General features: G+C 37.4%; 1 protein-coding gene and 1 non-coding gene across 2 annotated transcripts in view; both read left to right on the top strand.

Moving 5' to 3' along the window:
• The window catches only part of TMEM167A (transmembrane protein 167A), a 34,403-nt gene that overhangs the window by 785 nt on the left and 6,160 nt on the right, over window positions 1-27,458 (top strand). Inside the window, exons 2-3 of the mRNA XM_007120600.3 lie at window positions 19,529-19,638; window positions 23,775-23,809. Of these exons, the coding sequence (XP_007120662.1) occupies window positions 19,529-19,638; window positions 23,775-23,809 (145 nt within the window). The remainder of the gene's footprint in view (window positions 1-19,528; window positions 19,639-23,774; window positions 23,810-27,458) is intronic.
• Window positions 21,264-21,398, top strand: LOC112065657 (small nucleolar RNA U109). The gene has a single exon (XR_002892154.1). It is a non-coding gene; the product is annotated as a small nucleolar RNA U109 (small nucleolar RNA).

Genomic DNA, 27,458 nt, shown 5'->3' with positions numbered 1-27,458 from the left:
GATTCCTTTAATAGTTCGGGCCTTTTAGAAAAGCTTGAAATAAGTCACAAAAGTTCGCAGAATGCTTACGTCTCCAGGTTGAGAAAAATAAAGCCAGCATAGGCAGAGGACAGATGTAATAATCAGTAGTAATAGCAAAAATCTCCCAAGCTATGTCTGCAGGCATTTCACCTTTGTTACAGTAAATGCCAACAGCCTCTACACCAGGCCTCTGCCGTGAATGTATGAGGTCCATGTGCCAGATTTGCGTTTATGAGCATATTTATGGAGAAAAGATGCATGCCTTTTATTATGGTATCAAAAGCAACCATGATAAAAAAGCTCTTCTACAGTGAAAAGTTGCTGAGCTTGTGTTCCTAGAAGTTCCTGCAGAATCCCATACAGCACAAAACCCTTAGCCATTCAATCGAAAACTCATTAATTGTTGTTTGCTTTATGCCAGCTACTTTGGTTAGCTGGGGCGTAAGTCACAGTGTCTTCCCTGGAGAAGTTTACCATTTATAGAGGAGATGGCAGTTTATTAGCAGGTTATTCCTTCCTTGGCCAGCTTCTTTCTCCACCTACCACATGACAGGACGGATACACTTGTGTCATGAGTGAGCGGTTATTTAACTTAGAAAATGGTTCCTTTTTCAATTCAAAAAGAGTAGAGAGACTGTTACTCTTAATTCTTGCATATGCTCTTCGAGGCTGAAGTTGGGTTATTTTGCTCATAGTACAGTCAGAGATAGATTATTCTTTTCATCACCTTATTGTTTTATGTACTATCTAGAAGCAAGACATACTGTGTTTAAGATTAATAGTATTTGAATCATCTGGCCATACTTGTTTTTTCAAAGTAACTATAATAGCTCTCGTTTATTAGCACTTGCTATGTGCCAGGCTGCATTTGAAAAATCAGTTTATAAGCATTGTCTTATTTCAGGCTCGAAACTGAATATATGTTTGCAGGCAATGGAAGTCAGGCACAAGGAGGCTGACGTGCTTGGGGTTATACACCTAGTAGGTAGTGAAGCCAGAACTCAAACTTATTTTAATGTCCAGATGCCAGAAGTCCTCATGCTGTTGTTAGTAAAAACAACTGAGGATAAAATATGTCGTAATGATTTGTTGCTCTCAAATATAACATCAATCAGACATGGGGGAAAGTAGAAACAACTGCCCAGTGGTTAATTTTTCATTCCTGCTCTGTTCCTGTGAGCTTAAGTTGTCCACATTTCAGAAAGTGTACATTGTAGTTGGAAGAGCTACACAATGAGGTTTCTTTTTGAGTTTGTACCTACACTTGGTATATTTGTGAGGTAGCCCAGTGATAATGACTTAAATCTGAATTACTGTATTTTAATGAATCCATTTTTTAAAATGCATTTGAAGACCATAAAATGTTTATCAGCAATAATAATTTACAACTATCAAAGCATAAACAGTCTGATAATTACATCATTTATGAATTAATACTTTTAATTTCGTCTCTTCCCAAGAAGCCTTCCCTGTACCTTCTATTTTCTTCTACTCTTTTTAGGTATCTATTTGGACATCTGTACTCCATGTATATACCCCCAGTGTTTCTCTTGCATAGAAAACAGCAGTAAGATGTTGCCTATATTTTTCCCTTCTCTAGGCAGAGCTCTTAAAGTAGAAACTATGTCTTTTAATCTCTAAATCACAGTGTCAGAGTTAGTACTCAAATGAATGAGAGTCTGGGGATACAAAGTCATGTAAAACGTGTTCAATGTCTTCAAGATTTTACAGTCCAGTGGGGGAGAGTATTAAATAAGTAAATTTTATATGTTAGCTGCTAGGACATAGAGAGACAACATGTGTGGTGGAAAGAACGTGGGCTTTAGACTGAGCCAAACAGGGTTAGAATCATTTCCCAGTGCCCAGCCTTTGCTTGATCAACCTGAGGAAGTTTGTCTTCATTTCTTCCTCTGTTGATGTGTTATGTGACTTACAGATGTATTCATTTAATGCTCGTAAACCCTGCAAAGTAGGACCTATTGCCCCCTTTTTATAGTTAAATCAAATATCAGAGAAGGGGTGTGAGATAGTTTCCCTCATCTTGTAGCTGAGATACATAGGAAATATGTTAGAAACAGAGGAAAGAGTAATTGTGGCTCAGAACTGCTGGGGAGACATCCCCAAAGAGGTAACACTCTGACCTGTATATTAAGGAGTGAGTAGGGATTAGGGAAGGAATCATTAGCTAGAGCTGGGAAAGCATTTTCTATCTTTCAGACAGATAAAGGAAATGGTAGTTATGGACACAAAGTGCATGAAGTTAAATAGTTGCTTGGGGACTGGCAGGAATAGAAGTTAAGCAGTGAAATGATGAGAGATGAGACTAGAAAGATTGGGGCCAGATCTTGAAGTCATTTCAAGGCCTTTATATTTTGATGATGTTTGTGTACCTGATAAAGACTTTGAGCAGGGAAAAGAATGGTGTGCATTTTGGAAAACCAACTGGTAACAATGTGCAGGGTCTATTTATATAGAAGATTAAAATCTGGAAGATTAGCTTAGAAACAAATACAGGGATAGTAGATGATTGAATGCCTTAACTCTTGACAATAGTAGTTAGGTTTGAAAGATAAGGATAAATAAAATCATTTTGATGGTGCTTAGTAAGGAGTGGTGAAGCACAACTCCAGTTTAGATAATTGGTTGGATTGCAAGGAAATATTGATTAAGCACCTACTCTGCCATGTGTTTTACATACAGTGCTTTATTGAAAACTTAACATTATTGGCCACAGTGTACATATGAAGAAAAAGGCGCAGAATGATTAAGTGTCTTGCCCAAGACCATACTGCTGATAAATAGTGAAGCTCAAATTTAAACTTAACAGCTCTGTTTGTCACCAAATCTTGAGCCCTTTTTATTATACAACAATGCCAATAATTCCACAGGAAATTCAAGAGGAAAAGCAGCGTTTGTATGCCTCAGTGGTTGAGGGTGGAGGGAGTTTGTTAAGATAATTCTGTAGCTACTATTATTTTGCACCATCAATACAAATGGCATCACAGTAGAAAGGCAGGTATTTTCTTAGCATTATAAAAGTAGTTTTGACTGCATAAACCCATGAAAAGATTCCATAAACTACACTTTGAAAACTACTACCTCAGGCTAATAGGTAGGTATCTGAAGTAGATGCTGATCTTCTGTAGCATAGTGGCTTGTAACCTTGACTGCAAGTAAAAACTCCCAGGGAACTTTGAAAAACTATATGCCCACCCATTTCAGTCCAAATTTCTGGGCATTGATTGTTTTTAAAAGCTCCAGGTGATTCTAATGAGTAGCCAGTGTTCCTACCCTGACTCGATATATTTGCAGGTTTTTCCATTTTGTCATTCTTTGTCTTATCTGACTGCATGATCAGAGAACTTTTTTCATAGCAGAATTTGCACTTTTCCTTCAGAATAGTTTCTCTTATCAGTCATTTATCAAGGACATGTGAAGCATTTACATCCTCATTTTCTTAAGTCTACTATTAATCATAGTTATATGTATGCTTTCTCTTGTTAATACCTGTGACACTCTTGTTGCTTCATATTTAGATGTGAGGTGTCCATAAAATAGCTCAAATTAAGCAGCACAAATATAGCAAATGCACTCTAGGTACCATGACAATGAGATGAAAGTAGGCACAAATGACCACCAGTGTTGCCAGTGGAGAACAGAGTTGAGGTGGAAAAGAAAATGTTAAGGGCTTCCCTGGTGGCGCAGTGGTTGAGAGTCCACCTGCCGATGCAGGGGATACGGGTTCGTGTCCCGGTCCGGGAAGATCCCACATGCCGCGGAGCGGCTGGGCCTGTGAGCCATGGCCGCTGAGCCTGCGTGCCCGGAGCCCGTGCTCCAACAGGAGAGGCCACAACAGTGAGAGGCCCACGGCCCACGTACCACCAAAAAAAAAAAAAGAGAGAGAAAATGTTAATATTTCTGTGTGTTATTAGAAATCTTTTCAGTCACCTGTGGTCACTTATCTTGGGCACATGGGGTGTTGGGTGTCTTGGCACATTCACATTTTACCTTACATTTGTCCCTGTATTTCCACGTTCTCCATTTTAAGAGATAATAGTGGTGCATATGAATTTACAAGTAGAAACTAGTTGGGAAATGCTGACCTGACCTCGATTTGTAAATGATAAAATGCTGACCCACTTTTCCAGTGCCGTATAATTTCTATCACAATTAAGTCAGGAATGTCATTTCTGGGTTTCCTTCCACCTCCAGAAAGGGATCAACGACTTTAGTTTTGTGTAAAAACAGTAGGTTTTTAAAACAAGTAAAATTGTTAAGTGTTTGGAGCTTTAAAAATTTTTGGTATTCAGTTAAACTGGAAGAATTAATTAATATGTCAGTAAAAATGTATTTCCCACATAGTCAACATTTGAAGCTCCCAGACAGTGTTATGCATAAAAATGGGCCTTAATCAATACATTGGTTATATAATTTGTGTTGCTAATCTTAAAAATAAGTAAATAAGCTCCATGAAGCTCAAGTGATCCAGGACTAGACTAATGAATATAGTGGAGGCCTAGTCGAAGTCTTTTCTGCAGATTAAGTACAGTTAGCAACCAGTCATTTAGCATCTTGGGCAGAGCACTGTTTAGCATATCAATATGTGTATTTCTTCTGCTTTTCTCAGTGTTTCCTTCTTTGTTATGTTCTGTTGCTTGGATCTTTTCCCCGTTTTTTTCCTCTGTTCCTAATGTTTTGGGTATTCTTTTACTTAGAAGCATTTTTATTTATACAGCTAAAAACAAAACTTTATTGAATTCTTGCCCTTATATCCATACTTAATATAGTTTTAACGTTCAGGAATGACCCTGAAAATAAGAAATTGTATCTTTATAGATAAAATGATAGAAATTGAATCTGAAATGAATATTCCTAACTTTTCCAATTGACTTGAGAATAGAGAATTTTAAAGACATGTGTCAACACTAGAGGTTATTTCATGTTTGGAAACTAAGCTTTGCATTGACCAATCTCTGTCTTCATTGATGAACAGTTTGATCTAGTGGTGACTAACTGAAAGTCTGAATTATTTTTGTTATTTCAGTGGCCTAACAAATTGCGATTTACTTCAGATTGATTATACAAAGTGACTAAGTCATTAAGTGTATTTCCTCTGGTTTGGATCAGTTAGTTTAGTACAATGATTTGAAGCATATCAGAAGCTCTAATCAGCTATGAGTAGTAGTATGATGGGTCTGGAATATGGAGGGATAGTAAAAGGGGCCTTTGGAGAAAAAAAGTTTGGGATTTTCATTGCCAGTTAGGGTCAGGTCAGGGCTCCTGTATTCCAGGACCCCAAAGGTTACCATTCTGATTGTATTTGAGGATGTGCTCCAGAAGTTGCTACAGGCAACCCTGAGTCTAGGGAATGTTATTGGATACCTCTTTATAAAAAGGAAATGTAGGTGTGGTAGACAATGCCCTTCTTCCCAGCCCCGTTCTAAAAAAAAAACAAAAAACACTGAATATGTTATCTTTCTTGACACAAGGGACTTTGCATGTGTGATTAAGAATTTTGGAATGGGAAGATTATCTTGAATTATGGGGAGACAGGGCAGTTTATTCACAAGGATCCTTGTAAGAGGGAGGCGGGACAGTCATAACAACAAAAGAAGTTGTCAAGGTCAGAGTGATCAGGAAGTCACAAAGCTAAGGAATCAGGCAGCCTTTAGAAGCTGGAAAAGGCAAGAAAAGAGATTCTTCCCTACAGGCTCCAGAAGAAACAAGTTGTCTTGTGTTTCATAACTCCTTAGTTCCAATGTGTGTTATTTAATGTTTAATAGTTAGCTAAATTTATTAAACTGAATAGTGTGCCATTGTATACTCCCTGGCATTGTCACAGGGCATTGTCACAGGGTGTACTCAATGAAAATTAGGTAAACCTTAGGTTTGAGAACTATTTGAGGTCCAAGAATTTTCTGCCAGCCAGCTTGCCTACTCAGGCATCCAGAACTCTTGAGGATGTGTCTCTCTTACAAATTAAGTGGACTCAGAAAAACACACACTGTCCCATATGCAGGCACCTCGAGGCTGGCTGCTCAGTAGAACTTTCTCTGAATTCCAGTTAGTGATAAAAGATTTGGATGCTGAGGAGAAATTATCTCAGACCTTTATTTAACCCTACAGCCCGGTCCCTTACTATAAACATAAATATATTTGCTTCTTCATTCTGAATTTTCCAAAATATCATTGACAAGTAAATATAAATGCAAAGCAATGTGTGGAGGTATCCCTTAAATAAAGAAAACGTAGCATGCATTGTTAATTTGTAATCTAAGTGTGCTTTTGAATTTGTTAAAATGTTCATTATTTGCAATTGTTGTCAAGTTCCTGTTAGTTCAGCATTTTTCAGTGACTACTGTGCACTATTTTGTTTAATAGGCACAAGGGATTGATAAGAACCTAAATAAAATAGAGGAGACAATTACACTACAATTTGGTGGGTGGCAGGTATGTGTGGTAACACATAGGTGTACAAAGATCCAGACTCTGCTTGGTGTGGAGAGTAGGGACAAGGAACACTTTTCAGAAGAGATGACTTTTGAGTTGAGACCAGAAGGTTGAAAAAAATAGATAGCATGTACAAAAACACAGTACCTTGAAAAAGTTTGCATGATTTGAAGGATCTGAGAAAAAAACATAGTAAATGAACTTTACTTCCCTTATCACCTTTTTTTAATCATCTTTCCCTCTATATTGTGATCAAATATGTTTGCTTGCTTCTTAGCTTCCTCCCTTCCCTTTAATAACATTCTCGTATTGAAAATCTCAATTATTTTTCTAAAGAACAGTAACATCTGTTTCCTTTAACTCAGACTAAAATTTTATCAGTGGGCAACAGATGCTAAGCATTAAGAGGAATGCTTAGGTAGGCTAAGCAGTGGTAGGCTAATGTCCGTGAGTTTGAAACACTCTTGACCAGAGACTGAGTACATCTAAAAGACTGTACCACCTAAGATTATTTGTTTAAATTTAAGGGTCTGTAAACCCCAGGAACAAAGTTGTATGTATCATATAGTGCATACTTGTAAATGGTTTTCAGTTGTAAATGGTTTCACACACAGATGTATATATACATACCCCACTTCTTTAATAATAGTATGTTTTTAAGTGCCTCTTAAAAATCTTTTATTTTGAAAAAATTCAAACATACAAAGGAAGAAAGAAGAGTGTAACGAAGTCTCAGATACTTAGCGTTTCATCATCAGCCCCACGCCTCCCACCATACACACTGGATTATTTAGAAACCAATCCCAGACATATCATTTAAGCATGTTTCTTTAACAAGACATTCAAGGAATAAAAAAAGTATACATTGCAAAATCATGAATTTATATACTCCATTAGGAAGATGATAAACCTACTTTGCAAATTTCTTTTCCAACCACTTAACTAAGTGAATCCTTTGCTTGAAACAATAAGTCTGCTCATTATTCCCTGAACTTGCGAATTCCTGATTCTTTGGGGACATTTTCCATGCTTTTGTCTCCTCTGGAGCCTGCTCTCTATTCTTTGCCATGTGACTGTGCCCTTTAAGGCTTGACTCAGTTCCTGCCTTCTTGAAGATTCTCCTGACTTTGCTTTGGGAAAATGGCCTTTTTTTTTTTTTTCTTTTTCTTTTTTCGTGAGCATTGCTGAGTTATCACTTACATATGCTATGAATTGCTATTGAGTTTTTAAAGTTTAATATTCTAACTCGATTATAACTACTGTGTGCTTCAGTTGTCTCATGTATAAAAGAAGGATATTAATAACAACTGCCTCAAATATGAGGATAAATAGGATAACCAAAAAAAAAGAATTCCGTGAATATCAGTTATTTTTGTTGTCACCTATAAACTGAAAAGAAAGAATCATGCTTTGTCCTTTTTAAAAATTTAATATTTATTTTATATTGGGGTACAGTTGATTTACAATGTTGTGTTAGTTTCAGGTGTACAGCAAAGTGATTCAGTTACACATGTACATATATCCATTCTTCTCAGATTCTTTTCCCTTATAGATTATTACAGAATATTGAGTAGAGTTCCTAGTGCTTTACAGGTCTTTCTTGATTATCTATTTTATACATAGTAGTGTGTATATATTAATCGCCAACTCCTAATTTATCCCTCCCCCCCACCTCTCCCCTTTAGTAACCATAAGTTTGTTTTCAAAGTCTGTGAGTCTCTTTCTGTTTTGTAAATAAGTTCATTTTTATCATCTTTTTAGATTCCATGTATAAGTGATATTATAATATTTTTCTTTCTCTGTCTGACTTCACTTAGTATGATAATCTCTAGGCCCATCTATGTTGCTGCAAATGGCATTATTTCATTCTTTTTTATGGCTGAGTAATATTCCATTATATATATGTACCACATCTTCTTTATCCATTCTTCTGTCGGTGGATGTTTAGGTTGGGAGATTAATCCCTTGTCAGTCACTTGGTTTGCAAATATTTTCTGCCATTCTGTGGGTTGTCTTTTCGCTTTGTTTATGGTTTCCTTTGCTATGCAAAAGCTTTGAAGTTTAATTAGGTCCCATTTGTTTATTTTTGTATTTATTTCCATTACTCTAGGAGTTGGATCCAAAAAGATATTGCTGTGATTTATGTCAGAGTGTTTTGCCTATGTTTTCCTCTAAGATTTTATAGTGTCTGGCCTTACATTTAGGTCTTTAATCCATTTTGAGTTTGTTTTTGTGTATGGTGTTAGGGAATGTTCTAATTTCATTCTTTTACATGTAGTTGTCCAGTTTTCCCAGCACCACTTATTGAAGAGACTGTCTTTTCTCCATGGTGTATTCTTGCCTCCTTTGTCATAGATTAGGTGACCATAGGTGCATGAGTTTATCTCTGGGCTTTCTATCCTGTTCCATTGATCTATATTTCTGTTTTTGTGCCAGTACCATATTGTTTTGTTGACTAGCTTTGTAGTAGAGTCTGAAGTTAGGGAGCCTCATTCCTCCAGCTCTGTTTTTCTTTCTCAAGGTTGCTTTGACTATTCAGGGTCTTTTGTGTCTCCATACATATTTTAAGATTTTTTGGTCTAGTTCTGTGAAAAATGACATTGGTAATTTGATAGAGATTGCATTGAATCTATAGATGGCCTTGGGTATTATAGTCATTTTGAAAATATTGATTCTTCCAATGCAAGAACATAGTATATCTTTCCATTTGTTTGTGTCATCTTTAGTTTCTTTCATCAGAGTCTTGTAGGTTTCAGAGTACAGGTCTTTTGCCTCCTTAGCTAGTTTTATTCCTAGGTGTTTTATTCTTTTTGATGCGATGGTAAATGGGATTGTTTCCTTAATTTCTCTTTCTGATCTTTCGTTATTAGTGTATAGGAATGCACCCGGTGAGTAAGTTTGGTCCAGGGGTCTGTGCAGGCCTTCTGGTTGAAGGGACTGGTGCCTGCCTACTGTTGTGTGGAGCCGTGTCTTGTCCCTCTGGTGGGCAGGGCTGTGTCAAGGGGTGTGTTTAGAGCTGGCTGTGTGCTCAGAAAGGCTTTAGGCAGCCTGTGTATTGATGGGTGGGGCTGTGTTCGAACCCTGTTGGTTGTTGGGCCTGAGGCATCCCAGCTCTGGAGCCTGCAGGCCATTGGGTGAGGCCAACATGGCAGCCAGTGGGTATTCCCTGGGCCTCTACCAGCAGTGTCCTTGCCCCCACAGCCACTCCCTGCCTCCCCAGGAGACCCTCCAATCCCCATAAGTAGGTCTGACCCAGACTCCTATGGAGTCACTGCTTTGCCCTGGGTCCCAGTGCACATGAAACCTTGTGTGGGCCCTCCAAGAGTCGAGTCTGTTTCCCGCAGTCCTGTGGAGCTCCTACATTAAAGCCACGCTGGCCTTCAGAGCCAAATGCTCTGGGGGCTGCTCTTCCCACTGCCAGACCCCCAGGCTGGGGAGCCTGACATGGGGCTCAGAACTCAAACTCCTGTGGGAGAACCTCTGCAATATAAGTATTTTCCTGTTTGTAGGTCGCCCACCTGCCAAAAGCACCTCTGCTGTCTCGTTGTGGCTTCTTCATCTTTGGATGTAGAATATCTTTTTTGGTAGATTGGAGTCTTTTCTGTCGACGGTTGTTCAGCAGTTTGTTGCGATTTTGGTGTTTTCATGAGAGTACATGAGCTCAAGTCCTTCTATTCTGCCATCTTGTTTCCTGTCTTGCTATGTACTTTTTTTAATCCAGTGTCTACCCTCATGCTCCAGACAAAGTAGATATCAAATACATGTTATGTTGGCTAGGAGGAAACCTGTGCTTTATATTTCATTAGATTATTATCAAATACTATTCATCGACGAATTTATATACATGTTCAAAATATGACCTTTAAAAATAAGCATTGTGAGATACTATGATTTCTCTCTAGAGTTGATCACCATTTCCTTTATTGATTTATTTCAAGTTTAAAAATATATATTACTTGCTTTCACAGATGGAAGGTTAAAATCTAGTTCAATTAAAAACAAGACATACTAAACTTTATCCTTATTATATCCATGAAGAAATGATTTGCACAGAGAACAGCTAGCTATTAAAATAGTAATTGCAAATCAATTTTACCTTGTTCAGACCATAATCGTAACACTTAGAAAATTTGAGAAATCCAGAAAAGTTGATAATTAGGTTAAAAACCTTCCAGTGATAATCACTTCATTGTCTTCTCTTTGCATAAAGGTTTACATAGCTACAGATATACCGATTGTGAAATCGTGTTTTTCCATCACTTAGCATTGTACAGAAGCATTTTTTTGTCCTTAAAATATTGGCAAATAACACGTATAATTTTTTTAATGTTTTGAATAGTTAGCGAATAAAAATTATTAAATGTGTAAAAGGTTAAAAAATATTATGACAGTTTCTGATAGCTAATTCTTTTTTTAGGATCTCCTGGCTATTCTTGCTTACTTATTTTTCCATATGAATTTCAGTATCAGTTGTCAATTTCAACAAAAGTAACTTGTTGCAGTTGGGTTCATTTTAAATTTATAAATTAGCTTTACAGTATTGCCTTTCAATATAAGAACCTGGCATACCACTCCATTCTACTTTTGTATGCTTCAGTATCTTTTAAGGCTTTATCAATTGGCCTTTGATGCCAATATTACAGATATCTTGTTAACATTATTCCTATATATTTTAGCGTTTTGTTCTAATTGCTGTTATAAATGGAGTCCTTTTTTTCCATTTTGTTTCTCAACTGGTTGATATTGTAATTTTGATGATTGTTGATTTAAGTATTTTAAATATGTACCTAGCCACCTTACTCAATTTTAATTCCCTTATGGTCTGTAATCATTTTTCACTAGGTTCTTTTGGGCTTTTCAGGTAACGCTTTATATTTGCAAGTAACAATTTCACCTTAAAATAGTTTTTTTTATAACTCTTATTGTCTAACTCCTGACTTTACAAGAAATACTTTTTTTTAATTGAAGTATAGTTGATTTACAATATTCTGTTAGTTTCTGGTGTTCAGCAAAGTGATTCAGATATATTTTTTTCAGATTCTTTTCCATTACAGGTTATTACAAGATATTGAATATAGTTCCCTTTGCTATACAATAAACCCTTATTGCTTATCTCTTTTATGTATAATAGTTTACATCTGCTAATCCCATACTCCTAATTTATCCCTCCCCATGTCCCTTTGCCCTTTGGTAACCATAAGTTTGTTTTCTGTGTCTCTGAGTCTGTCTCTGTTTTGTATATAGATTCATTTGTATTATGTTTTAGATTCCACGTATAAGTGATGTCATATGATATTTGTCTTTCTCTAACTTCACTTAGTGTGATATTCTCTAGGTTCATCCTGTTGCTGCAAATGGCAGTATTTCATTCTTTTTGTGGCTGAGTAGTATTCCACTGTGTGTTTTTGTGGTGGGGGAGGCTGGTGTGTGGGTGTATGTATGACATCTTCTTAAACCAATCCACTGTTGTTGGGCACTTGGCTAGTTTTCATTGCTTGGCTATTGTAAATAGTGTTGGTATGAACACTGGGGTGCATCTATTTTTTCAAATTGGAGTTTCCATCTTTTCCAGATATATGCCTAGGAGTAGGATTGCTGGATCATATGATAGCTCTATTTTTCCTTTTTTAAGGAACCTCCATATTGTTTTCCATAGTGGCTGCACCAGTTTACATTCCCACAAACAGAATAAATAGGAGGGTTCCCTTTTCTCCACACCCTCTCCAGCATTTGTTATTTGTAGACTTTTTTTTTTTTTTTTTTTTTTTTTTTTTTGGTGGTACGCGGGCCTCACTGTTGTGGCCTCTCCCGTTATGGGGCACAGGTTCCGGACGTGCAGGCTCAGCGGCCATGGCTCATGGGCCCAGCCACTCTGCAGCATGTGGGATCTTCCCGGACCGGGGCACAAACCCGTGTCCCCTGCATTGGCAGGCGGACTCTCAACCACTGCGCCACCAGGGAAGCCCTATTTGTAGACTTTTTGATGAGAGCCATTCTGATGGGTGTGAGGTGATACCTCATTGTGGTTTGGATTTGCATTTTTCTAATAATTAGTGATGTTGAGCATTTTTTCATGTGCCTATTGGCCATCTGAATGTCTTCTTTGGAGAGATGTCTATTTAGTTTTAGGTCTTCTGCTCATTTTTTGATTGGGTTGTTTTTTTCATATTGAGTTGTATGAGCTGTTTGTGTATTTTGGATATTATCCCCTTGTAGGTCTCATCCATTGCAAATATTTTCGCCCATTCCATAGGTGGTCTTTTCATTTTGTTGATGGTTTCCTTGGCTGTGTAATAACTTTTAAGTTAGATTAGGTCCCATTTGTTTGTTTTGCTTTTATTTTTTTTGCCGTGGGAAACTGATCTAAAAAAAATATTGCTTCAATTTATATCTGAGAATGTTTTGCCTATGTTTTTTTCTAGGAGTTATGGTGTCATGTCTTATATTTAGGTCTTTAATCCATTTGGAGTTTGTATATGGTGTGAGGGAATATTCTAGTTTTATTGATTTATGTGTAGCTGTCCAGCTTTCCCAACAACACTTGTTGAAGAGACTGTCTTTTCTCCATTATATATTCTTGCTTCCTTTGTTCTGGATTAATTGACCATAGGTGTGTGGTTTTATTTCTGGGCTCTCTATTCTATCCATTGATCTGTATGTTTGTTTTTGTACCAGTACCATGCTTTTTTGATTACTGTAGCTTTGTGTACTATTGTCTGAAGTCTGGAAGTGTTATGCCTTCGGTTTTGTCCTTTTTCCTTAGTATTGCTTTGGCAATTCTGGGAATTATGTGGTTCTGTTAAATTTTAGGGTTATTTGTTCTAGTTCTGTGAAAAATGTCATGGGTGTTTTGATAGGGATTGCATTAAATTTGTAGATTGCTTTGCGTACTATGGCCATTTTAACTGTTAATTCTTCCAATCCAAGAGCATGGGACATCTTTCCATTTCTTTGCGTTATCTTCAGTTTTCTTTATCAGTATTTTATAGTTTTCAGCATATAGGTCTTTCACCTCCTTGGATAAATTTATTTCTAGGGTTTTCTTTTTTTTTTTCTTTTTGAGATGATTTTAAACAAGATTTTTTTTTACTTTCTCTTTCTGATAGTTCATTAGTGTAAAGAAAAGCAACGGCTTTCTGTATATTAATCTTGTATCCTGCTACCTTGCTGAATTCATTTATTCTGCTACTTTTTGTGTGGAGACTTTAGGGTTCTCTAATAGAGTATCATATCATCTGCAAACAGAGACAGTTTTACTCTTCCCTTTCAATTTGGATACCTTTTCTTTTCCTTGTCTGATTGCTGAGGCTAAGATTTTCAATACTGTGCTGAATAGAATTGGTGAGAGTGTGCATCCTTGTCTTGTTCCTGAATTTAGTGGGAAGGCTTTTAGCTTTTCAGGGTTGAGTATTGTTGGCTGTGGGTTTGTCATAAATGGCTTTTGTTGTGTTGAGATATGTTTCATCTGTATCTACTTTCACGAGAGTTTTTATTATGAATGGATGTTGAATTTTGTTTGCTTTTTCTATATGTATTGAGATGATCATGTGATTTTTATTCATCCATTTGCTAATGTGGTATATATCACATTGAGTGATTTGTGGATATTGATAAATCCTTGCATCCTTGGGATAAATCCCCCTTGATCTTGGTGTATGATCCTTTTAATGTATTGTTGGATTCAGTTTGCTAACATTTTGAGTATTTCTGTATCTATATTCATCAAAGGTATTGGCCTATAATTTTCTGGTTTTGTAGTGTCTTTGGCTTTGGTAACAAGGTGATAGTGGCTTCATAGAATGAATTTGGTAGAGTTCCCTCCTCTTCAACCTCTTGGACCAGTTTGAGAAGGATAGGTTTAAGTTCTTTCTATGTTAGGTATAAATTCCCAGTGAAGCCATCCAGTCCTGGACTTTTGTTTGCAGGGAGTATTTTCTTGCAGGTTCTATTTCACTTTGATCGTTCTGTTAAAATTATGTTTCTTCTTGACTCAATTTTGGCAGGCTGTGTGTTTCAGAAACTAGTCCATTTCTTCTGGGTTGTCCAGTTTCTTGGCATATAATTGTTCATAGTATTCTCTTATGATTTTTTTTATATTTCTGTGGTATCAATTATTATTTCTCCTTTTTCATTTCTTATTTTGTTTATTTGGGCCCACTCTGTTCTTCTTGGTGAGCCTGGCTAGAGTGTAGATTTTGTTTATCTTTTCAGAAAACCAGCTCTTCATCTTACTGATCTTTTCTGTTAGTTTGGGGGTTTTTTAATCTTTATTTCTTCTCTCATCTTTATTTCCTTCCTTCTGCTCACTTTGGGTTTTGTTTGTTCTTTTCTAATTATTTTAGGTAGTAGGTTAGGTTGTTTATTTGAGATTTTTCTTGTTTCTTGAGGAAGACCTGTACTGCTGTGAACTTCTTCTTAGAACCACTTTTGCTGCATCTCATAGATTGTGTAAGGTTGTGTTTTTATTGTCATTTGTCTCAAGGTATTTTCTGATTTTTTTTCTTTTATTTTATCCTTTACCCATTGGTTTTTTTTTAGTAGCATGTTGTTTAGTCTCCATATGTTTGTTCTTTTCCCATTTTTCTTCCTGTGGTTGATGTCTAGTTTCATACCATTGTGGTCAGAAAAGATACTTAAAATAATATCTATGCTCTTAAATTTGTTGCGGCTTGTTTTGTGACCCAGTATGTGGTCTGTCCTAGAGAATGTTCCATGTACGCTTGAAAAAAAATGTGTATTCTGGTTTTCTGGGATGTAGTGTCTTGTAGATGTCAATTAAGTCCAACTGGTCTATTGTGTCATTTAGGACATCTGTTTTCTTACTGATTTTCTGTCTGGAAGATCTGTCCGTTGATATCAGTGGGATGTTAAAGTCTCCTACTATTATTGTATTTCTGTCAGTTTCTCCCTCTATGTCTGTTAGTATTCTGTTGATATATATTTAGGTGCTTATACCGGATGCATATATGTTAATGAGTGTAATATTCTCTAATTGTATTGATCCCTTTATCATTGTATAATGTCCTTCTTTTTGTTTATGGACTGTAAGTCTCCTTTGTCTGATATGATTATTGCTACCACCACTTTACTGTCATTTCCATTTGCCTGAAATATTTTTTTCCATCTCCTCACTTTCAGTCTATGTGTCTCCTTAGCCCTGAAGTGAGTCTCTTGTAGGTAGCATATTGTAGGTTCTTATTTTTATCTAACCTGCCACTCTGTGTCTTTTGATCAGGTCATTTAGTCTGTTGACATTTAAAGCAGTTATTGATGGGTATGTGCTCATTGCCATTTTAAACCTTGTTTTCCAGTTAATTTTGTACTTCTTTGTTGATTTCTTCTTCTTTTTCCTTTCGTGGTTTGATGGTTTTCTTTCATATTATGCTTGAGTTCCTTTCTTTTTGATTTTTGTGAATCTATGTTTTTTATTTTGTGGTCAACTGGGTTTTCAAGTATGTTTACCCATAACTATCTCTACTTGCTTTTTACAATTTTTGTTGTTGTTGTTTTTGTTTTTGTCTTTGCTGCATCGCATCTTCATTGCCACACATGGGCTTTCTCTAGTTGCAGTGAGCGGGGGCTACTCTTTGTTGCGGTGCTTGGGCTTCTCATTGCAGTGAATTCTCTTGTTATGGAGCACAGGCTTTAGGCGCGTGGGCTTTGGTAGTTGTGGCATGCAGGCTCAGTAGTTGTGCCTCGCAGGCTCTAGAGCGCAGGCTGAGTAGTTATGGCACACAGGCTTAGTTGCTCTGCAGCATGTAGGAGTAGGATCTTCCTGGATCAGGGATCGAACCTGTGTCCCCTGCATTGGCAGGTGGATTCTTAACCACTTCGCCACCAGGGAAGTCCCTTCTTGTTTTTAATCAATGTAATGTCTTATTTAAATGATCTTCAATCCTTTTATATATTTGCCTTTCCTATTGTAATTTTCACTTTTGTATAAATTTTTGCTACTTTTCTCTTTTGAGGAGACCTTAGGGTAGGTTTAGTATTGCTGTATTCTTTTAGTTTTTGCTTGTCTGAGAAATTCTTTATCTCTCATTCTATTCTAAATGATATTCTTGCTGGGTAAAGTATGTTGCAGGTTTTTCCCTTTCAGGACTTTGAGTATATCATGCCACTTCCTTCTGGTTTGCAGTTTTCTGCAGAGAATTCATTCAGCTGATAGCCTGATAGGGATTCCCTTGTATATGGCTCTTTGTTTTTCTCTTGCTGCCTTTAGAGCTCTCTCTTTGTTTTTAACTTTTGCCATTTTAATTATGATATGTCTTGATATAGGTCTGTTTGGGTTCATCTTCTTGGGGACCTTCTGTGCTTCCCATACCTGGATATCTGTTTCTTTCTTTTGGCTTGGGAAATTTTTAGCCCTAATTTCCTCAAATAAATTTTCAATCCCCTTTTACCTCTCTTCTTCTGAGACCACTGTAATGTGAACGTTGGTATGGTTAATGTTATACCAGAAATCTCGTAAGTTGTTTTCATTTTAAATTTTCTTTTTCTTTAGCTGTTCTGATTGAGTGATTTCCATCATTCTGTTCTCCAGATCACTTATTTGTTCTTCAGTGTTATTTAGTCTGCTGTTGATTGCTCTATATTGGTTGTTATCTCAGCACTTGAGTTGTCTAATTTTGATTGCTTCATCTTTGTAGTTTCTAGTTCCTTGTTACAGTGATCTGCATTTCTACTGGTAATCTTAATTCCTTTAGCATTTTTCTTATCTTCTTTTTGAACTCAGGGTCTAGGAGACTGGTGAGGTTTGCTTCATTTCTTTCAGGGTATGTCTGTTGTTCTTTTAATTGGGAGTAGCTCCTCTCCTTTTTCATTTTGCTTAACTTCTTCTGTCTGAATTTAGGAGAAACGTTTTCTACTATGGTCTTAAAGGGGTGTTTTCAACGTGGGAGCATCATGTGTACTCTGTGTGAGTCCAATATTTTTGGTGTGAGGGCTGGTTTTGGTATGGATGCCAGCCCACCTCTTCTCCCTGGAGTCTGCTGGCTGTTATCCCCTTGATGGGGATGTGATTGGTGTTTTGGTGTCCAGGGCCTGCACTGGGTGTTAGGCAGAGCCCCCTCATTGCTCCATGGCCTGTTGGAGTCAGGGCCTCCTCCCCAGTTATTGGAGTAGAAGCCCTGAGGGTTGAATTTGATGAGGCTCCATTGCCCTTGAGTGCGTGCCCTGTCCCAAAGGAGGTGACCGCTGAAGCAGTTGAGGCCCATGTGGTCACGGTGAACCTATGTACCTCCCATGCAGTCCAAAGTTGCTTCCCTTTTTCCATTGTGTTCGTCCTAGATGTAGTGCTAGGCTGTGGTATGGAGTAGGCTGGCGCTGGGGGCCAGGGTGCTGTGGCTGCATGAATCGAGATGGTTGGGCTGCTGCCTGGGACCTTGACTGCCTCTGTGGTAGGCCTCTCCCAGGACCTGTCCACCCCAGATCCAACTCCAGGCAGAGGTGTGGGGTGGGCAGAACTGGAGCACTTGAGTACTCCTCCCTAGAGGCTTTGTACCAGGTACATGCCTTTCTGTGCTCCACCGGGTGCTGCTGACAAAGCCCAGACCCACCCCCTTTCCCCCCACCCCCGCCTTAGGAGTGCTGACAACGGGAGGGTGCGCTCTGTTGTTAGACCTGGACCACACCCCAGACCCTCAGGACTAGCTCCTTGCAGCTAAATGGAGTCTTTCCCTAGGGTTTGTCTGCCAAGATTCACTGCTTAGCTGCTGTAGGTATTTGTAGCCCCACCAGATTCACACTTTGATTGGGAAGTGTGGTGAGGTACAGGCACCAGCACCAGTCTCCCTCTACAGTGACTGTTAGCAAGCCAGCCTGCGCACACTCCTCTCAAGTAAAGTCCAGGCTTCTCTAGCCCCTCTGTTTGTCCCAGCAGGCAAGGGGGCTCCCTAAGCCTGTCTGTGTGGACCTTTTCTCCTTTACACATCCCCCCCAGAGGCTCAGGTCCCATCCTGATGCCTTTTTTTTCTTTTCCTGTCCTACATACTTACATGGAGGTCTTTCTTGCAGCTTTGGTTGTATAGGAGATCTTCTGCCCCTTTCCCATTGGTTTTCTGTGAGAATTGTTCCACATGTAGATGTATTTTTGATGTGTTTGTTGGGGGAGGTGAGCTTCACATCCTCCTACTCTGCCATTGTGATCCCCCTCAGGAAGTACTTCTGAATTTACTAAATAAGCATATTGCTGGCTGCTGTGTGAGACTGATATATTTTAGCTACCTGTATATAATGGAAATGTTATTCTTTATTATATGTACAGTAGTCCTGCACTTTTTAAAAATTGTTTTATTTATTCAGTCATCTCTTATTGGGCTCCCACTGTGCGGCTGGCACATAGTCAGGTGCTGGAGATTCAGAGTTTATAGACAATGTCCACTTTTCAGGGATGAGTATTGTGATAAACATATAACAGTTTTCTTCAGAAACAGAATCCTGTGTTAAATTTTATTTTAATAACTTTTAAAAAATCAGCAGTGAATGAGCAAGTGCTTTTCTTTTACCAAAACCTAATAGGCTAGCATTAGTCAGTAAATGGAACATGATTACTTAAATTTAAAGCATTCTTATTCTAAAAGAATTTCAGAATTGAAAGAAACTTGAGCCAGCATTGAGTCTGTCTCCCCATTCTCCACCCAGTTTTACTGATGTGAAACAGAGATTTAGAGAAGCCAATATTCAACTGAGGTCATATAACCAGCTTACTTGAAGAGCATGGAGACCCCATGTCCTGCCTAGTAGTCTGGGATCCTAGAATATCTCTATTAATTATTGGTTAAGCTTTGGTGAGCTGTTTTGGATTCATGACATTTTGGGTAGTGTTTTTAAGTTCTTGAATTTAGAATTTTTGTTGCATCTTCTGAATTCCTTAACCCAAAGAATGGAGAGGAAAGTATGCTCTCAAAATACCTTGTGATTTTGCTTTTAAAGTGTTCTCAGACACGTCATTCTGTTTGCCTTTTTGAAGAAAAATGTATTATGCTTAATATGAAATTGACATTTTTTACCTGTGCAGTTTATCTTGTGACACTAATTTTTCTTTTTCTCTTTTTAGTCTGCCATTTTCAATTTTCAGAGTCTGTTGACTGTAATCTTGCTGCTTATATGCACCTGTGCTTATATCCGATCCTTGGCACCCAGCCTCCTGGACAGGAATAAAACTGGGTATGTCACTAATAATGTCTAATCACCCAAGTTAGTTCTTAAGAGATATTGAATGTCAATTATTGAAAGTCATTAAATAATTTAATTTCTATATGTAATTTAGTTTGTAATAACTTTTTACATTATTTTTCCCTGTTTTTAAAAATCCAAATCTTTATATTCACAGAAGCTTACTAAAAAAATATATAAATATCAGAAGTGACCTGAAATGTGTTGGACTGAAAAAAAAGTGTATTTTAAAAGATGTGATAGATTTTTTTCTGAGATTGAAGCTACAATTTATTACTTTCAAAGACAGTGTTTGGCCTTAGTATTTAATAGAATATTAGTAAAATTGGTTATCATATTTTGAAAGCATTAAACATCTTATAAGCACTGTGTCCATAAAAATAATAGCATAGACATTGCCTCTTCATTCCAAGACTGGTCTAATCATATAGGTTCCTCATCTGTATCATAAAGCAAACATCTTTGGAGAAATTTATTTAGCTTACTTTAAAAAGTAATGAAAATAAAGTCTTGGGCATGTCACATCACTTTTAATTATATGTTCACACCCCCCAAAAATTTAAGCTTAATATGATACCACAAAGACTTAAAAATTTTAAGTGCCGTGTTCCTAATACAGAAATACATATTGTGTTCAACCAGAAGGACAAGTATGTAAAAAAACAGAGACCATGTGGTGAAAACTATGTAGACTTTCTTTGCCTTACAGATTTCTTAATTTCTTGAATTCACAATTGTCTTAATTCTTTTGTGGTAAGATCCTGTACCTCACTTAATCATCTTAAGAAATAATAGGATGAAATAGTAGAATACTTCACATAGGAATAATTAATTATCTCCAGCACCTTTTTTGTTTTTGATGAAAGGAAAAGGGCCAAAATTAAGATCCTGCAAGGTCAAACTCTGCTTTTCCACTAATAAAAAGCCCCTACAAGAGGCCAGGTAGTAGATACTCAACCATGAGAGGAAATAATTCTCTTTCCTTCAACTCCATTATATCTTTGGGGTCATAATTAACATTTATTCAAACATCCTGTTATCTAAATCATTTGGCTTTTGTTACTATTCCTTTCTTTTTATTACATAGGTTTGTTTGAATATCTATAAAGATATAAATAGAACCCCTAACCAGTTTTGAATAATGAAAATCTATAATCCTGTTCCAATAAACTGATTTTCTCTATTGGCATGAGGGATTTTATTTAACCTACTGAAGGTGAAAATAGATGTTATTTGTCCATCAGTTTTTCTGACAATGCCTCACTTCCTTTGTAGACATTATCTTCTCATCAGTCCACCTTTTCCTCTGAACTCAGCACTCCACACTTTGTCCCTTTGTTGAAATTATATAATCTTATTTGTTGCTTAGTTGTGCCTGAAGCCTTTCTACCCAGCCAGTTTTATTTCCTCCTATCCTTCCTCTGCAACCCCCAACGATTAACTTATAAAGCATATGGTAGAATCCAGTAAACAGTCTCATTGATCATTAGTTTAGATTTCTAATGTAATACATAATGTCTAATAAGAAATTTAAGTGTTTATGTCATTGAAGAATAATCTCATAGTGGCAGAACAGTGTATTTGTACTTTTCTGATGCTGCAACAAAAAAAGTAGATTGCATGTGGAAATGTCTGCTCCTCATTCCTTTGGAAGCAGGAATACATCCATAACATGCTACATTAAAAAAGGAGTTCTCAGGGCTGCCAACCTTACAGTAGAGGTTGAGTAGTAGTATATTTCTCCTACATAAAAACCAAAGAAATAGCATGCCTATTTTCACATTTTAAAATATATAATGACGTAGTCAACTGTTTCAGAGCTTTTTAAAAACTTTGCTTCCATTTATATAAATGTTAAGCCCCTTTTATTTTGACTTGTACATATGAACTATTTTCTGTAGAAGAAATTTTTACTGGTCATTGTTCTGTTGTAATACGTATTTTTATGAGACTCAAAATAAGCTTTCCTTTCATTATAGTGAGTATTCCATGCTAAAGTGAAGATATCTGGACCAATTAGATAAAATGAGTTCTTGATAACTTCACTGTTGAAAATAACAGATTAATTTTTTGCTGCTTGAAATAATATAGAACTAAAAAGCAGAGAAAGATTGCTACTTTGTCTTGCTTCATATTTTCATAGACTTAATAGTTTTATCAGCAGATATACTTATTGGCTTATATCCTTAGAAACTAAGCAGCATATCTGCATTGGTTTTTTACCAGCTAATAAAGTTCCTTTTAGCATTTGGGATATTACAGAAATGTCTAGGTAGGGAAATACGTGAAAAAGGCCAAAGCAGTACCAATTAATCCCTTAAGTTGCCAAGTTGGGAAATTTTTTTCATTTAAATAGCTTTCAATATGCTAAGTGTGTTATACCAATTTCCTAATGAGGCTTTTAGTTATTTCTAGACTGTAAGACCTAAAAAGACCTTGACTGTGGTCATGTGGTTTCAGATTATTCTGTGGGGCCCTAAGCTTCCCATAGAGGAACTTCAGGTGTTCTGCCTCTGAGTACCTCAGCCAGAGGAGCTTTAAGTCAGTAATGCATTTTATAATCAATAGACTTTTAGAATCAAGCATCCGGGGCTTTGCAGATCACTAACCAGTTGTCTCTCATTTTTTGCTGAAATGTAAGCCAATGTAAGTGATACCTGGAATTATTGTCACATACACCTTTAGCCTGTGTAATACTGAACACAGCACATGTTAATCACTATTCTAAAGACTTTCTGTGTAATAACTCATTTAATCCTTGTAACAACCCTATGAGGATGAGATGAGATAAAAGAGGTAAAATAACTTGCCCACAGTTATGCAACCAATTAAGTAGGATTGAACTTAGGCCCAATCTAGCCCTGATCCTTTGCTTTCAAGAGTGTATATGATTTTTGTCCTTTTTATTCCTATAAGAAGAAAATTGTTTCACCTGTCAGAATGCCCATCCCTCACAATAAACTTGTATTTTTGCCCGTTTCATTTAATCTGTACTAAGAGACTTCTTGCTTTGATGTCAGGAATTTACTGTATACTTCAAAGGAGTAAAGTGTATAGAACTTAATTGAATCAGCATTTTCTTTCAGTCTTAACCATTCAGATACAATGATTCATTGCCAGCCATCTCTTTGAGCAAAAAAAAAAAAATTATAAATTTCCCTGTAATTTAAACATTATGGTTTTCTTATACCAATCCTAATTCACTAAATATGTAATGTTAATTTATCTTGATTTGTAACCATGTGTAACACTATTTATAATTCTGTTCTTTTGTCACACCAACAAAATAGTTGTCTACAATGTGTTTTTTTTCCAAGTATCTCTATTCATTGAATGACTTGTCCTTTTTTTTTGAGCTGTTATTTTTTAATGCATGCAAAATAAGTGATATATCCATATAATATGTATTCATAATGTATTCATTCATAGAATTGAAATGGACATATTAGCCTAATTTTTATTATTTCCAGAGTATATGTGTTTTAAATGGCATATTTAATTTCATATAAAATTATATGAAACTAGGGTTTTCCACTTACATTGAAATATATGTTTAAATATATTGAATATATTACACTGAAATATAGGCTCATATTTTTGTATTCCTCATTTAATGTTATAGTTATGTAAATGCTATCATTGGAGTTCATGATTATAGATCATTTAAATAAAGAACTATATTCAGTAAGAAGTAAGTGTTTTCAGTATGAGAGTTTTATTTTTTAATGTCAAAATTTATCCAGAACCAACTGTTCCCATTTACTGTTTTCTCAAAGTTAACACTTATTTAAATGGGCATATGTATTTTCTGCTTTTGAAGGTAAAGCACTTGAAGTTGACTGAATCAATCTTCTAATAGTAAGCCCTGGTGCAAATTTTTGCCACTCTCACATTAATTTACTTTGGGCTTAACCTGTGACACAACATATGTTCAGTTTCTGACAGTTTCTATACATTGATGGTTGTGTCCTACTTTTCTCCATAAGTGGTGGCTCAACATCAACTACATTTCAGTTTAAAGCAAAGCATCAGCAGTTAAAATACTAGTGTATAATAAATTCTCCATATAGTTCTGAATAATTCACCTTTCTCAGTAAACAGTAGCTACTTTTTTTTATTCTATGCAGGTTGTTGGGTATATTTTGGAAGTGTGCCAGAATTGGTGAGTATCTATCTATAATCTCTCTCCACTTCTTCATCTGTAAATTGTTGGCCAATTTACTTGTTGTGTTCAAACAAATCAAATGTCAGTTTTTAAAGTGCATCCTTCCCAACTGTGTGCATTTTGCAGTAGTTTGTAGAGTTCCACCTAACTCTCTTCCTGACACTACTTAAAACTGGACTTCATAGATAGCTCATAATACTTCATTAGCAGGGAGATGGAACATATGACAAAAGTCTCTCTAATTCAGATATCAAATACTACGCATTCCTGGTTTTGGGGAGATTTCAGACAAATATGTATAGTTTTATGCACACATACTTTAGTATAGAGCATGCAATTCTGTATAATGTGTACCATTTTGATAACTGAGGATGATTTTTCCATTTAATGAAAGGCTTGCTGAGCAACCATCTAATTGCCCTCTGCTAGGTCATAGAATCTTATTGGTTGCTTTTAGAAAACATGAACTATTTCATCTTTTGAATCCATGTATGTAGTCATACTTGAGCTTTGTGTAAATGTGGATATCTTCTAACTTTTCATAGTAAGATTAGTAGCACCTTAAGTGTGTTTATGGTTAGATAACAATATATACTATACATTGTCCCATAACACTATGTATATAATAACATTTAACACAGTGCCCAGCACATAGTAGACTCTCAAATGATTGGTAAGTAAATGAATTAAAATGCATTTTATTTGCCAGTATTCTTTTTTTATTGCAGTATAGTTGATGTAGAATATTATATAAGATACAGGTGTACAACATAGTGATTCATAATTTTTAAAGGTTATATTCCATTTATAGTTATTATAAAATATTGGCTATATTCCCATGTTATACTATATATTCTTGTGGCTTAATTATTTTATACATTACAGTTTGTACTTCTGAACCCCCTACTCCTGTCTTTCCCCTCCCCCCTTCCCTCTCACCACTGGTAACCACTAGTTTGTTCTCTAGATCTGTGAATCTGTTTACTTTTTCCTATATACACTACTTGGTTTTATTTTTTAGATACTACATATAAGTGATATCATACAGTGTTTGTCTTTCTCTGTCTGACTTATTTCACTTAGCATAAAAACCTTCAGGTCTATCCATGTGGTTGCAAATGGCAAAATTTCATTCTTTTTTATGGCTGAGTAGTAGTCCAGAGAGTGTGTGTGTGTGTGTGTGTGTGTGTGTGTGTGTGTGTGTGTGTGTGTGTATGCCACATCTTTATCAGTTCACCTGTTGATGGACACTTAGGTTGCTTCCATATCATGGCAATTGTAAGTAATACTACTTTGAACATTATGGTGCATGTATCTTTTCAAAATAATGTTTTTGTTTTGGTCGGATATGTACCCAGGAGTGGGATTGCTGGGTCATATGGTAGCTCTATTTTTACTGTTTGGAGAAACCTCCATCCTGTTTCCCGCAGTGGCTGCACCAATTTACATTCCCACCACCATCCACATCCTCAGTAACATTTGTTGTGTTCTTTCTGATGATAGGCATTCTGATGTGTGAGATAACATCTCATTTTTGGTTTTAATTTGCATTTCTCTGATGATTAATAGTGTTGAGCATCTTTTCATCTGCCTGTTGGTCATCTCTATGTCTTCTTTCTTTGAAAAAATTTCTATTCAGGTCTTCTGCCCAGTTTTAATTGGGTTGTTTGTTTTTTTGATGTTGAGTTGTATGAGCTGTTTATAGATTTTGTATATTAATCCCTTATCAGTCATATCATTAGCAAACATTTTCTCTCATTGTGTAGGTTGTCTTTGTTTTGCTGATGGCTTCCTTTGCTGTGTGAAAGCTTTTACGTTTAATTAGGTCTGATTTGTTTATTTTTGCTTTTGTTTCCTTTGCTTTAGGAGACAGATCCGAAAAAAGTATGATTTATGTCAAAGAGTGTTCCACTTATGTTTTCTTCTGGGAGTTGTATGGTTTCCGGTCCTACATTTAGGTCTTCAGTCCATTTTGAGATTATTTTTATATGTGGTATGAGAAAGTATTCTGACTTCATTCTTTTACATGTAGCTGTTTTCCCAGCACCACTGAGGGGGATGGGGAGCGGTTCCTGACACAGTTTTGTATGGAGTCCAGGGTGTCCTGAAACTTGTATTGGCCTGCTAGTGGGCAGGACCATGTCCCAACTGATCCCAGGGCAGGGTCTGGCCTACTGGGGGGTGTGGGCAGGCTGGGTCTGCAGATTGCAGGATTCTGGTTTTCTTGCATTTAGTGTCTGCCACCTGATGGGTGAGGCTGGTCCAGAGGCTAGAGCAGGCTTTCTTGAGGGCAGGACTGGGCTCCAGGAGTTTCTGGGGCTGGTGCCTGCCCACTGGTTGGGGAACTGGGTGCTGGGACCCTGCTGGACAGGGCCATGTCCAGAGGCAGCTGTGGGTTCAGGGGGTCTTAAGGTAGCCTGTCTGCTGACGAGTGGGGCTCTGTCCCCACCAAGTGAGTTGCTTGGCCTGAGGTGTCCCAGCACTGGCACCTATAGGCTGGTGGGCCAGGGCACGGTTGGGTCCTAGCACTAATAAGCTAGAGGGAAGATTCCACAATGGCGCCTGCTAGCACCAGTGTCCCCATGTTAGAAGTAGCTCTATGAATGGCTGCCACCAGTGTCTATGTCCCAAGGGTGAGTTGCAGTTGCCTCCTGCTCCTCCAGGAGATTCTCCAAGACCAGCAGGTAGGTCTGACCCAGGCTCCCATCAAATTACTGCTTTTGCCCTGAGTCCTGGAGTGTGACATTTTGTGGGTGCCCTTTAAGAGTGAAGTCTTTCTCCCCGAAGTCCTATGGGACTCCTAAAATTAAGGAAGACCCACTGGCCTTCAAAGCCAGTGCTCTGGGGGCTCATCTTCCCAGTGCAGGACCTCCAGGCTGGAGAACCTGATGTTCGGCTCAGACCTTTCACTCCTTTGAGAGAATCTCTACAATGTAATTATTCTCCAGTTTGTGGGTTGCCCACCCAGTGGTATAGGACTTGACTATACAGCTAGTCTTCCCCACCTACCTGTCTCCTTGTGGTTCTTTCTTTGTGTCTTTGGTTGTAGAAGATCTTTTCTGGTAGGTTCCAGTCTTTTTCATCAATGGTGGTTCTGCAAATAGTTGTGATTTTGGTGTGCTTGTGAGAAGAGGTGAGCTCAGGGTGTTTCTACTCCGCCATCTTGGCCATTCTCCCCAAGAGATAGTATTTTCTGATGCTTTTAGATCACATTTGCAGAGTCCCAATGCAAACCCTGAAACAACAGAAGAAATCTTAAGCCCTTCAAAAGTAACCAAGAAGAGAGAGAGAAAGAGACAAAAAAGCACCCTCAAGGGATAATGCTGATAGCTAATGGTAAATGTAAATATACACCAAACTCATTGCTTCAAGATCCAGGTCAAGGAAAAAAGTAATCTCGCTAAGGAACAGGCTGGTAAGAATACCTCACATAGGGCTTCCCTGGTGGCACAGTGGTTGAGAGTCCGCCTGCCAATGCAGGGGATGCGGGTTTGTGCCCCGGTCCGGGAGGATCCCACGTGCCGTGGAGCAGCTAGGCCTGTGAGCCATGGCCGCTGAGCTTGCGCATCCGGAGCCTGTGCTCCGCAACAGGAGAGACCACAACAGTGAGAGGCCCAAGTACCGCAAAAAAAAAAAAAAAAAAAAG

The sequence above is a fragment of the Physeter macrocephalus genome, chromosome 8 (assembly GCF_002837175.3).
Source record: "Physeter macrocephalus isolate SW-GA chromosome 8, ASM283717v5, whole genome shotgun sequence".
Lineage (NCBI taxonomy): Eukaryota > Metazoa > Chordata > Mammalia > Artiodactyla > Physeteridae > Physeter > Physeter macrocephalus.
The sequence above is the reverse complement of the archived record's forward strand: the minus strand, read 5'-3'. Positions and strand labels throughout refer to the sequence as shown.